Here is a 14,314-nt window from a genome sequence, read left to right on the forward strand (position 1 = left end):
CTGGACTGAACGGTCCGAGCCTTCAGGTATCAATATAAGAAATCCGATCATTGAAATGTCCAGTTTTGCCAGATATTTCACTTCAGCCTCTTAAGATCCTCATTTTCTTTGCAGTTTACACTGGAGGAAGTTGACATCACCAAGCCAGCTAATAAGGAATGGTTCAAAAAGTATTGCTATGATATCCCAGTGTTTCATTTTGAAGGCGAGTTTCTTATGAAACACAAGGCTGATATAAATGCTTTGCAAAATGCACTGGATAAATTCAGGAAAAGAACTATATCATGAGATCAGTGTCTTGCAAGATAATATATTTATATGGATGTCTTCTGTGACTGGGCTGTGCATGAACTTGTATGTGTGTTGCAGTTTCAGATTCCTTGTCAGTCTTTCTATGATCAAGGATTTTGACTTTTGTACACCCCTGAAGGTTAGAAACCAAGTTGAGATGTAACCTACATCTGTCTTGCAAATTTACGCTCTTAGAGCACTTAATAAATGTTTTTTTATCTCATCTACCTAACATTATCATCACCGTTTTGACATTCGAGGGTTGAACTGGATTGTCACACTAAGAATGAGTAGTAATAGAATTCAAAATTAACTTTTTTACGAAGTAGCAAGTCCTTGCTACCTGGTTTAAGAATAGGTAACACAGTCCCTTACATGGTAGCAGCATTTTTTCCTGTTATGTAAAAAATATCATGTAATCAGTACATAGCATGTTAATTACTTTTGCAAACTGGTATGTATCAAGTTATGCTAAAATATACCTTTACTTGTAGTAGCAGATGATGTTTTATCGCCCTTACGCTTCAGGAAATGATGAATGTTGATTATCAAACATTTGAAGCAGTAATGTTGTACTTCTGTACATGCGTTGTGGACTGACTTGTTCTTGGTCCAAGTTATGCAAGTTTTGTGATGTGCATGTGACCAAGAAAAGTTATGATGAGCATTTGGAGGAAATTAAGACACCAGTATAAGGATGTTTACAAGTGAGTGTGCACAAGTGGAGATCTTTCCTTGATGAATGTAAGTGGTTTCACTAACAAATACCAGGTAGCAACTGTGGCAGGTTTTGCTACTGTTTTTTTTTTCAGGTAGCTAAATAGGATTTTGAATAGCAAATTTGCTACCTCAAAGCATTAATTTCGAACCCTATGTAATCTGAATAATGTCATTCGTGACTATTGTGTTGTGTACAAATATGCCATGACAATCATATGAAGAAACAAAACAAGCATCATGTTGATGTTAAAATCATGCATTTTTATGGGTCTGAAGGTAATGGCATGTGATTGGAACTCATAGTGAGTTTTTGTACAATTTGGTGACAAAATGTTATTTGTGAAACAATAAGAATAGCATGTCACTCCGCTGATAATTCAAATATGACTCAATACAAAGTTTGACCAATTTATTGTCATCAAACTGTAGATTTGAACAACAATTGTAAACATACGTTGATATAAATACAATCATGCAGAATTTTAAAGAGTATGTCAAATAATGTACAAGTGTGTAATGGAAACAAGTATCACAGATTCAGAATGTTTATCAGCACTGCAAAACTGTATCACAGATTAATTTAAGGTGGAGACAATGTCTGCGTTCACGTTTCATATACAATGAGTCTATACAATAATAATGATGTGGAACTGTGGAGTATGGATCATGTAATGAAATGAAACATCTAGTATAGAGATGTGAAAATATGAAAACTGGAAGATATTATGTTCCAGCAGCCAGTCATCCTACTCAACAGTAATTGTTGTAACACTGTCAACGTACAATATATACTGTAAATACCTACATCCTCCAATGCAACATATGTTTGAATATGTTATGACATGTGAGAAAATAGTGTATTAAAGTGGAATGTGAAACACATCCTAATGTACAACAAATATGTGAAAAGCAAATGTTCAAATGATTACAATCACAATGTATAACTACTTATATGTTGATAACTAAACAAGGTCGTAGTATCTCAAGTCACTCAATTTTGTAAAACTTGGCTAGAGCATGGCAATGATACAATTAATTTGACAACAGTTTAGTGTTATTTTCAACATGCAACGGTCCTGTAATACATATCATTTCAAAAACATTTGTGTCATTAATAAATATTTTTGTCTGCTTTTTCTTTCTCACTGAATATACATTTCTAATCATTTTAAAGTTAGCTACACATAAGTCTCCTTGCCAAGAATAGACATCATTTGTGAACTAGCAGCTCGTGTTATCATGATGGGGTTAGAACTGCATTCCATAGAATCAGTTCCCCCCCACAAAATGGTGTGAGATACTGATGCACCAGTTGTGTCTAGTCCAGAGGGATGACTATAAGCTTGGAGATTTACAGAATACTTCAGAATAGGTTTCAGCATTGCAGTGTTGTAGGACTTAGGAGTGTCCTGGGGTAGTTCTCCCTGACACTGTGAGCTACGAGGTGTGTTGGCACTGTGAGATATTGGTGTCTGTGCTGGAGACCTAGCATTGTTGTTAATATCACAGACAGTCTCGGTATGCAGCACTGTCTTTCCTTTGGTAGGTGACAGATAGATGATTTTGATGATCTGGTTCTTCTTTCGCCAGTCTGTCACAACTTGGATGTGGTGTTTAACAGCAACCTGAAATAGGCAAGTTGTAGATAATATGTGAACAAACTTGTGCAGTTGAAATAGATTCCATGAAGAATCTGTTATACGTTGTGATGAGCAAAAACAGCTGTATTCCAGTGTTTGATGAAGACCAATATATGTCTGGACAACCAGTGCTGACAAAAAGGGTTTAAAGTAGCATTGTATAAGTTGTAAGTCTACAAGGTCAATTTTACAAACACACATTAAATACTGGGTCCCGTTTCACAAAACTCTCGTAAGCCTAAGATCTCGTAACTTTTCTCGTAGCATTCCTACTGCCTATACTGTAACATAGGTAGTGGGAATGCTGCGAGAGAAGTTACGAGATCTTAAGCTTACGAGAGTTTTGTGAAACGGGGCCCAGGTCTATACGTTTGCACCTAATAAACTTTTTTGCCCTTTTCCCCCCAGCTAGTGTGTGTATCACATCCATTAGTATGTTGGTAGGCCATCTCCAGGTCGATACATTTGATTGTGAAGGACTGTTACTGGGTAATCACGTGAACATTGTGAATACCCATGCTACTAATGGAATTCCAAACTGAACTCTTATTTAGTAGTAACAATATCCTGGAGAAATAGCTCAGCAAGACTTGCCTACAGGAACTTCTCCTACCACATGCTCCTATGGGACAATGTCAATTTTGTGTCAAACTAAAAAGCATGATCCATAGAGTACTGGCACAAATGGTATCTTCTGACAATACCCTTTTGATTACTAATGAGCCACAGGTCTTTTATTATCTGTTGAACATTTTGCCTGAATATTACAAGTATATCATCTGCAAAGGTGTCCACTTGTTAAGGGACAAGTGAATCCACTTATGAAAGGCCAGGAGCAAGTCACTTTATGATCCATAATGACCAGCCTTATGGTTGGCCTGTCTTCAAGACTGGTCTTTACTATCATGCCTTGGCCTCAATCACAAAAATGAACAGGCGGCTCACGGCTGTGAGTCCTCTCCTTTCACTGCAAATGATGCTGATCCTCCTTCACTGGAGGCGGTGTCAATTCAAGGGTAAATGTCAATTCCATGAAGAGTGCAAGTCCCAGGACAGATACTGGAGGTCTGTCAGTTGATGATCCAGGCCAAGTAGTAGCACAGATGTTAGACACTGCTGGTTCACCAATATGCAGGTAAGGAAATAGCTGGTATTGCCCTTATGCCTAGAATTGTCAGGGGAAAAGGTCATGAGATCATGTAGCTCTTAGACATTTACTGCCTTCAGGTTCAGTCCTCCCCTTCTTGATACTTCTCAACAAGAGAACTACTAGAATGCAGTTCTCAGTGACAGTTTAAGCTGTCAGGTGTTTATGTTGGGATGCTAGCATGACTTACACCAGAAAGGTCTGCTTCTGATAATGCATCCACACATTCTGGGTACATCTTTTGCAATGAGTGCCTTTAAGATGAACAGATGCAACTAATGTCAGCAATATGGTGACTTTATAGACAAGGCAAGACTAATGCCATCTTCTACACACTTCTTTGTTATTTCCTGACAGTCATCAAAGGGATAAAACCTGTACACTGAGACTTGTGAGTCATCAGGCATCTATCTTCAAGTATGGCATGGTAGTGGCCTACCACTACAAAACCATGTGGCTTTAGTCCAGATGATTATAAGCACCCAAACACATACATGGGCATGAACAAGGCGATATGAGCCTTACAAAATCTTGAACATGACATCCAACCCCATTCCATTTCACCTCTATGAGATGATATTCTTCATGCATTTGTTGAAGCATCATATTACACAATGCAATGAAATGCAAGGCTATTGATTTTAAAGACCCATTCATTCACCTGGTGAACAGCAAGAAGTTATCCATAAAACATGTTGTGTATTCATGTTCCTTCAAATTCTAAATGCCTTTCAAAAACTTCAAATAGTCTAGTCAAGAAATAGATAATAATTTAGACATAATACATATACTAAATATTGTTCGAAAGTGTGTCATTCACAAGACATGATCACACTGGCGATCATGTGTGTAAGTACCTACATTCTTGGGGCAGAAGTGACAATTCCACATGATCAACAGAGTTGGTGATGAACATACTTACACAGCACCAGATTGTATAAACAGTGAGAAGACAGGCAGTCAGTGAAGCAAGACCAGGAACTTCCCACTGCCCACTCCACTGGGAGTAGTGTTTTACCCCCATCAAACACAGAAAGGCACTGCACACAGTCAGTGGTGTGAGCACTATAAAGCACAATAAGTCGCATGCCAGATTCTTCCGATCTGATGCAGAGGCTGGGTGTCGCAGAAACTGAAAACAAAAGAAATCATTATGCGGATCTAATAACATCTTATGACATCAGAATCAACGAAGACTGCGACCTTTACCAACAAGTTCGACACTTATCTGAATGATCCAATGCAATAACCAAGATACTGACCAAACAGCAACTGTGTTACAAGACTACTATGATGTTATGATGGTTGTTGTATCCAGGTCGTATGTTTATCCTACTTAAGATCAGTGCCAAATGAGACATGTTACCCATAGAACATCCCTGCAGTTTGGGCAACATTTTTACTTTTTTTGTTTCTCATGACCTGACCAACCCATCTAATTTTATTGCCCACACCCTGAAACAAAACTGCTTTTTTTTCATTCCAACATCGACAACTCAAACCTAAAACTAACCGCTGATGCCATGTGCTTATCTTTTTATCACACGCTGCCACATGTCCAAAGAATTCAAGCAAACATAATAAGAATTACAATAGATGATAGTCAAGAACATTATTCATAAATGTTGTATTTATTAAGATTGTTTTAATTATTTTTTTTTCGACTGGCCAACTTATGTTCAGAATTTGGTGGCTTTGTGAAACACATTAAAAAACTATGATGCCCTTACTAAAATAAACTTATTGCAATATCTCTGCCATCTGCTCTAGTGGTGATCTGTAAGAAGGGAAGTGAGCTTTCAATCTTGTGTGTAAAATGTATCAAATCACTAGTGTATGTAATTTACAAGTGCCTGGTCCTGCATAAATACTGAATTATCTTCACACACTTGACCGTAACCGACTGTGAGCAGCTTGAGGACATCACCCTCAAAGGAGTCTTTTTACTGTTTACTTCGTCTACTCTCATGGGTTATCACGTTAGTGGAGTATTAATACACAGGATTTGTATTTGATGACTTTTATGTCAAAGACTTGGGACCACCAATTCCCAGTGAGTTTGTGTTTAGTATCGCAAAGGGGTTTTACGAAGCAATCTATCCATCACAATATGCCACCCATGCTTGTGCTATACCTACAGGCTTGTGTTACGGTTGATAATTTTGCCGTGACAAAAGGTGTAAGAAATCCCCTGTGAACCAGCAAAACAGAACAAAGACAAGTCTAAAACATTCAAATATTATTATTAAGCAAAGAGACCAAGTTATACAAAGTCACCAGTCAATTTCACAATACTGATTTCAAATACAATACAAGTGAGACAAACTCTAAGGCAATGGGTCACAAAATATATAGCAAACTCACCAAATTGATATTGATACTGATGATGTATACTCCAGTAATGTGTGTCTGTGTCCGTCTTTATATATATTCAGTCATAGTTCCAAGAAATTTGAGCACTTAAAACCAACACCATAGAATGCTCTAGCAGTCTCCCGGAAGTAACAAATAATCAAAACAAACTCAAGAGGAGGTAACGCTAAAGCACTTCCGGAAAGCTTGCTGCCAAAATCCTGAAAGTGCTGACCACCTATTATACGAAATGTGACCCATCATAATTATTATTCAGAACACTAAACGTTGTGACCCAATAATAATTATTACTTAATTAATAACCAAATATATGGAAAATACACACTCGTAATACCTGGTTAATCTCTGTTTGACCTGTGTTGTGTATCCATGCCAGGGTCATAAGAACAAAGAAAGAGAGTGAGCAAGTTTAGTTTTACGTCGCACTCAGCAATATTCCAGTTATATGGCGGCGATCTGTAAATAATCGAGTCTGGACCAGACAATCCAGTAACCAACAACATGAGCACTGATCTGCGCAATTGGGAACCGATGACATGTGTCAACCAAGTCAGCGAGTCTGACCACCCAATCCCGTTAGTGGCCTCTTACGACAATCATAGTCGCCTTTCATGGCAAACATGGGTTGCTGAAGGCCATATTCTACCCCGGAGCCTTCACGGGTCAAGAAAGAGAGTAACAGAAAAAGTATTATAAATATACAATGAATAGTTAAATTTTTCGAACTTCATACTTACTTCGATGATTGGTCTTGGTTTCCTTTCTACTTTGAACTCATATTTACATATCTCACATTTGGTTGTGTTAGAGGTACCCAGCCACCTTTCCAGGCAGGTCAAATGGAGAGCGCCTACACTTCCAGTACAATAGCAAGGAGAGACCAGTTCCTCACTGCTGTCTCCATCATGGCAAATACGACACAGTACAGAATCACTGCAACAACAAATATTATGAAATCAGGGGAAAATGTTCCTGAAAAAGACAATCTTGAGAGCTCAAGATACGATTTGGCTCATGTAGGTTCTGTACCCACAGAATATTTTTGGACTGGGTATAATGAAAGTTGAGTGGGTATTTCATTTTCTGTTACCCACTGCTTTCAAATATGTGGGTAATACAGTGAATTTACTCACTTAAGTATATGTCATTGAGTATGTTTACTAAGCATGTATGTACTGCCTTATGTCATACTAGTACCTAATCAAAACCAACTTAAATACAATAAGACAAAGTCATCAATGGCCCCGCAATGGCAAAATATCCTTCATGAATATGTCTACAAGTTATGATTAAGCTAAATGTTTTGGTGTGTATAAGAAAACTGGAAGGAGAATAATGAAAAGTTATAGAAGTGACTGGAGCACAACCACCTATGTAAGTGTAAGCCAAGGTTATTGCCATGGGAATGCAAAAAATACCCAAACTACCAAAAAGCACCAGTACACCACCAGATCTATCTATGTGCCAAGTTTGGTGAAAAAATATTGAACGACCTTAAAGTTCAGCTCCAGAAAAGTGCACTACCGCTAATTTCAGTCAAAGTCAAACTTGTTGCCATGGAAATGAGAAAAACATTATATTCAGAAATCCAAAACCACCAAACGGCATCAGTACACCATCACACCTATCTTTGTGTCAAGACTGGTGAAGAAATAATGAATCATTTTAGAGTTCTGCTCCAGAAAAGAACACTACCACCAATGTCAGTCTAAGTAAAATTGCTGCCATGAAAACACTAACAATATTTTATTCAGAATTCCAAAAATATCAAAAGGCACCAGTACACCATTAGACCAATTGCATGCTATGTGCCAAGTTTGGTTAAGAATCAGTGAATGGTTTTGGAGTTCTACTCCAGAAAAGAGCACTACCACCACTTTCAGTCCAATTAAAACTTGAAAGCAATGCAAAAAATATTTTATTCAGAATTCAGAACTACCAAAAGACACCTGTTCACCACTAGACCAAACAATGTGTCAAGTTTGGTGAAGAAATAGTGAAAATTAAATTATTTTCATTTTTGTGATTGAGCAAGAGATGCCTATCTCAGTACAAGCTTAGTTACACTTTAACATGTGGGAGGAAAGCCTGCACCAACACAGGTCTAAGACATTTCATCTTTGAATAAAACAATGCTGTGTACATCACTGACAAAAACACCAAGCAGACCTTGAACCCAGGCTCAAGGGGTCTTACCGTATAAACAAAGCACTCAACACTGCACAACACTACAGTGCCTTACACAACTGAACCACATGTCTATAAGACTGTTGGGCTGCATAGTGATGAATAATTATGATTCATCTAATAATTAAACTGTGTTTTAAATAATCAACTTGCCACCAAATTTATACTGTGTATTAAGTCATTTAAAGATCTTTTACATTGTTGACATAAACAAAATAGACACTCATTGATTTTTCAGCAAAAAACACATATCCATCAACTTCAGTGGGGTTTTTGACCATGACTACTGGTCAACCAAAAAAGAAAACTGACACAAATTTCCGAGTACCTTTCACTTGTGTTACACTGGGATGTAGACATGGAAATGATCTGATCTAGAGCTGGGGTGCTGGTTTGGTTGGGAACCTGGGGTGATGGAGGAAGGGAGGCTATGCTTTTGGGTGTACTGGACTTTAATTTCAAAAGTTTGTTTCTTGATGCCAGTGTGTCAGCTTCCTTATTTTTCATTTCTTCCTCAAGTGACATGAGAGATGCAGAGATGGCTGCACAGAAGCTTGGCGTTCTTGTTGGTGATTTACTTCTTTGTCTGTGTGAAGTTGCACTACCTATACTTTCTGTGCTTGTTGCTGGCAGTACCTGCAACATTGATAGAAGTGGATGTATGTAGAAGGTTGAATGTATGTTATATGGTAGACATGTAAACAGAACACATGCAGAAGTCAAGGTACACTTGGTAACTGATATTTTCCAGCCTTTCTGACAGTTTTCCTGTGCAATGGTCTCTGTTATTTGAGGTCTGCCATGACAGCTTGGATATGCGTTGAGACCAGACAAACCAGAGATTGCTATTGTGTGCACTTTCACACCAACATGCCAAACTGACATTCAGGAACTCTCAATCAACTAAACTGAGCCCAACTTCAAATCATCTGTAAGATATATTTGGCTCTTTCAAGCCTTGCTGATATGCAGCAACGCTGTTTCAGTAACTCAAGAAAATTAAACATAATTATATGTTCAGATCATGATGCAAATGTTGTTACACTAAATGTTATTTGGTGGTTTATCAGGATAGACCTAGTGCATTCATTTCTCACACTCAGACACACATTTTCCCAGGATATATCTACCTGCTGGAAAAGTCTTGTAGGCAGCATTTCATGCATGGCATCATGGTCCTTTCCGTGGGGCACTATATCACTAAGGCTTGACTCTATTTTTTCCGTTGGTAAATGAACATTGACTTGTTCTTCCACGCCGACTGTCGCCTGTGGAGCAACAGATTTTTCTTGTATACAAGTTTCAAACTGGCTTTCCAAACTTCTCCTAGCTGTTTTCTTCTTTGGAACTTCAAGAAGTTCGGTTGCAGCAAAGTCTTCATCATTGTCGGATTCGAAATATATCGGTGACACAGACATCTGCAAGTAGCTGAACTGATCGTTCTAGCCAGCGTTCTCGACGTCTCCGTTCGAGGTCAGCTGTGCGGAACTTCCGGTCACGTGATATTTCATAAAGTTTTGCAAATACTTTGACAATTTTCTTTTGTAATCACCATATTTTATATTTGTAAATACACCTTATTGCATAATGAATGTATTACTGCATTCGCTTTAGCAAATATTCATGGGCACAAATAAGAAGATAAATAAAACTCTTTCATATTTCTATCCCTTAAATTATTGCCAGTACGTATGCGACTCAGCTATGGCAGAAAGTTGTATGAGCGGTTTCATTCAAAGATTTCAGTTATTTGTATGTCGTTTTATGCTGCACTAAGTCGTGTTTTGGTCATATGACAAATGTCTCATCCTCGATATCTCCAGCGTACATGTTCTGATAAGACTCCGAGGATAGTGGAGATTCATCGTATGCCCTGGAGATATCGAGGATGCAAATATCTGTGAATAACAGATTTCAGACCAGACTCTCCACCATTCATGGACTGACATGAGAGACGTGATGATTGCATCCATCCTTCCTGCATCACCATACCACTTACCGATTCTTGGCTTCCAAGATATATGAACTCTTAGTCATCCAGGGTAATTACGTTTAGTCCTAGATATTAAATTCATTATACTTGTCATTGAATAAAGAACAAACGACGAAAAGTATACATCAAAATCGAAATAATCCCATTTATATTTATTATATTATAGATTAGAACTCGGTATTACTAAAATGTGTAAATAAACGTCAGGCCGTGGAATCTCTTACAGCTCTCAATATTAACTTCTCATTGGCAGCATTATTAAGTTCGTGGAATATCGTTCGTCATGAAGTTCAGAATGTAATTTTTGCTTAGATTAAAACGTGTGACAGCTTTGCTACTTTATAGTATAATAGAAACTTATATCAAGCCTTTCGATGATGTACATGTAAATGGGTCCGTAGTTGCCCGCAGACCTATTAAACGTGTAATTATCAATCGCAAAAAAACCCAACCAACCCCCCCCCCCCCCCCCCCCCACCCCCCACCCACCCCCCCAACCCCCCACCCCAAAACAGGCGTCCGCGCTATTTAGAACTCGCCTTGACCTTGATATGTACAATCAAGAAATCTGAAGATGATGGTCGAAATTGATAATTAATTCTGTTCCCTATTTCATAAAAACCTGATCAGTGAAGGTACTCCTTTTAAATAGACTAACAATACCTGTTAAAACTACAAAATTTATCAAAACTGTTGCCAGTACACCGCAATCTTATTAACATCGTATCTTATCTCAGTTCTCTCTCCCTCGAAAGTACTTTTATACCATGATTTGTTGATATGCGCAAAATTGAAACGCATTTTGAACGCATCCAAAACTTACATACCTTTGAGGACTGCCTTTCAGTAGGATGGAATCAACCACTTGAATACTTGCCATGAAAGTTTCAGCACTATTAATTGAAACAGACCTCAATTTGGCACTTCATGATACAGCGGAAATTTTCATCTGATACTCGTGTCATTACTGGCACTTGTCCTAGAAAACTGATATTCCGAAGCAATTATGTTTTACATTATATCCTGAGATGATAAAAACTGTACTGGATGAGACAGAGAATATCGTTTTGTTTAATTTTTAAACGGTTTATTCAGCTGAATGCGGTAGTCAGAGAAGGACTCGTAAAATCAATCAGACTATCTTTAAACTACCATTGACACAGTTGTTATATACACTCCCGTAGATGTTGATCTCACACTAAATGACATAGTGAATAGTCAAATAAAAAGATATTGCGAACCAAAACCACAAATATCAATGATCACGCTCATGTCAGACTCTTAATAAGCTTGAACCTATGAGACCTCCTTCCAGTATGCGAAGTAGTATTCATAAATGAAAATTCCAAAACATGACCGTCAGCATGCAACTATGGACGGTAAATGTCGCTTTTCCATTAAAGACAGGTATTGACCTCATCCCCGGTCTATAATTGTATAGAGTTTAGGAGCTTGGATTATGTATTGTAGAAATGATTATGAAATTTGGTTTCAATTGTTGCTGTACTCTTTAGTCGTTTTTATTTAGACTATGTACTTTCATGCCCTGAAATACAGTGTGTAGGGCTTTAATGGTGAATGCATACAGGGTATGGATCATACAGTCCACCCAGTTATGAAAAATACTACATGTACGTCATGAAAATGTGTTATCGCGTGCATTAAAAGTCATTTTCAAACTCTAAGCCTCCATACCTCCCATATCAGCTGATAACTTACCCCGTATTCAGAAAGGAAATGCTTAGGAAATCGGTTGCATCGGAAGCCGTCGTAAAATCTCCTAAAGACCAGAAAACGACTTCCCACAAGACTCACTTGTAACTTGTTTGTCATATTTTGATCACAGTGGCTGTCCTTTGATCGGGAAATATTACGTTTATGATAATCGTAAATATCAAGCGTTTAAACTTATATTCGTGTTATTGGAAATTATCTCGACAATAACTCATTGCGTGGTTGCCCTGCCAATACAGTGAATGTTCTTTATCAAGGAACGCCAGTGGATTCGTTTTCGCTTCTGTACTTTTAGCTCTAATCTGTACGAATTATCCTTATATCCAGGGAAATTACATAAATTCCGACAATAAGCAGAAAGAGGTTTTCAGTGACGGGGTTTGATACGTCGAGGCCAAATATGCAACACCTATTCCCGATGTATATACTCGCATATAAAGTACAATGGTGAACGGTATAATCGTATAGATTATACGCCATACTGGTGTTACACGCTGGACAACGACTTTTTACAACTCAAGTCCAGTGACCTCAGTTTGACATTCGAACCCAGTTTGTGTTTGCGTTGTGTGGTCAGTCGTAAAATCCATTTCAACGCGCATGATCGGTCATTAATGTCAGCCCCTGGAAATAATCCATTGACCGACTATGCCCGTAGAATGGACATTCAGGTGTAGTTCTACAAGCCGCGCGTGGACAGTCGTGAATATCACACCTGTGTAGCAGGGAATCAATAAAGGTTGCGTTTTGGCGCAGTCGACCTCATGACAGTATTATCATGTGCCTGGCCACTTCGATTTTGATCTTTATTATGAACACGGCATACCATATGTGTTCTCCAAAGGCAGTGCCATACATTGTATTTTTCAACAATATTAAGTGTCTTTACAAATACATACACATTGTCCCACAAAAGTATCACAAACCTAGTGCAAATCTCCCAAAGGTGTGTATGTGCGTGCACGCGTGGTAAGCAAAGCATCTCCCCGACCACTGTAATTATATCGATTGCTGTTAGATATAAACAAAACAAAACAAAACAAAACAAAACAAAACAAAACAAAACAAACAAACAAACAAAAAAAAGAAACCCTAAACAAACAAAAACGCAAACACTGTTTTTCACAAGTAATTAAAGGTTTAAGATAATGATAATTTCAGCCTGCTTGGTATATAATAACAGTTTTCTGCTGCACTAGGACACGCACGCACGAACACGAGCGCACAGACATACACACACACACACACACACACACACATGAGGTTGCAGATTGTTTCTGTTCGTGTTTTGTGAATATGCAATATATAAGACCCACATGAAACCCCACAGCTTTCCTTCTGCGAAACAATGTGGTTGTCAGCGTCCCCACAACGTGTCCAGTGTATCCACACCTCACAAAGGATTCAGCTTTCCAATCAAGACTTGGGTGGTTTCTATGGAAACCTTTACATTTCATATATTGATGTCTTCAAATTCATTTATGAATGCAAGCGACTGTGGGCGCCCTGTGGTTTGAAGCCACGATGAACAATATTTTAATTGACGTGTGTCAGCTTGATGTGTATATTGGAGAGTCCTTAGTGATGCTAGTCTAACAGGTCCCTCACTCGGGTGAAAGCGTGTTCCCGAAAAGCAGGCTTGCCCAAGAAAACCCCCACGACGAATCACCATATATGTGCATGGGACCTGCACCCACTGGGGTATGGGAGCACTATGGGGCATTGCTTCCCTTTGCCGTCATGACGCCATGCATGCATGCAGAGACAAAGATTCCCCTGGAAAGACAATAAACACTGTGCTCAGTGACCCCATGACCGTAATCAAGTATCGCCATGCTTCATGCACTGGTGGATGTTTTGCTGGGACAGCATATGGTGTCGATCCAGTTATTGATTTCTTCCTGCTTCAAGTATAGTCTTTCAAACAGACCCTTAAAATATAGCCGATGTTCCCCATGCAAGTCCATCATGTATGGCAAGTCTAGATTTCTAGTACATATATTGTTGATGGCCAAAACGCCTATTTTGAACGCATTTGTGCACTTTGTACTGAAATAAGCCAAACTAGGCCCAGTCTCACAAAGCTATATATCGTAGCGCTACGACTGTCGTAACGTCTATACAGTGAAAATGTCTTACGACAGTCGTATAGCTACGAGCGCCTTGTGAAACGGGGTCCTGGCTAAAAATGAATACACACATCCTTTTACTTCGGTTACAAATGAAACA

At 38.5% G+C, this 14,314-nt stretch overlaps 1 protein-coding gene across 1 annotated transcript; it reads right to left on the minus strand.

Annotated features, from left to right (window-relative positions):
• Positions 1 to 1,406: 1,406 nt before the first annotated feature.
• Positions 1,407 to 9,844, minus strand: LOC137277719 (E3 ubiquitin-protein ligase MARCHF1-like). The gene is made up of 5 exons (XM_067809608.1): positions 9,489 to 9,844; positions 8,687 to 8,994; positions 6,909 to 7,104; positions 4,721 to 4,930; positions 1,407 to 2,636 (listed from the first exon to the last, which is right to left on the minus strand). Exons 1-5 carry the CDS (start codon positions 9,774 to 9,776, stop codon positions 2,190 to 2,192), a joined length of 1,449 nt encoding a protein of 482 aa, XP_067665709.1. The 5' UTR covers positions 9,777 to 9,844; the 3' UTR covers positions 1,407 to 2,189.
• Between the last annotated feature and the right edge of the window lie 4,470 nt (positions 9,845 to 14,314).

This window comes from Haliotis asinina, chromosome 3 (assembly GCF_037392515.1).
Source record: "Haliotis asinina isolate JCU_RB_2024 chromosome 3, JCU_Hal_asi_v2, whole genome shotgun sequence".
Taxonomy (NCBI): domain Eukaryota; kingdom Metazoa; phylum Mollusca; class Gastropoda; order Lepetellida; family Haliotidae; genus Haliotis; species Haliotis asinina.

Coding starts and splice junctions, on each gene's coding strand:
- LOC137277719 (XM_067809608.1), bottom strand. CDS start 9,776: ATGTCTGTGTCACCGATATATTTCGAATCCGACAATGATGAAGACTTT. Junction 8,995..9,488: donor CTACAAGACTTTTCCAGCAG/GTAGATATATCC, acceptor TCAATGTTGCAG/GTACTGCCAGCAACAAGCAC. Junction 4,931..6,908: donor AACCAAGACCAATCATCGAA/GTAAGTATGAAG, acceptor TTTTGTTTTCAG/TTTCTGCGACACCCAGCCTC.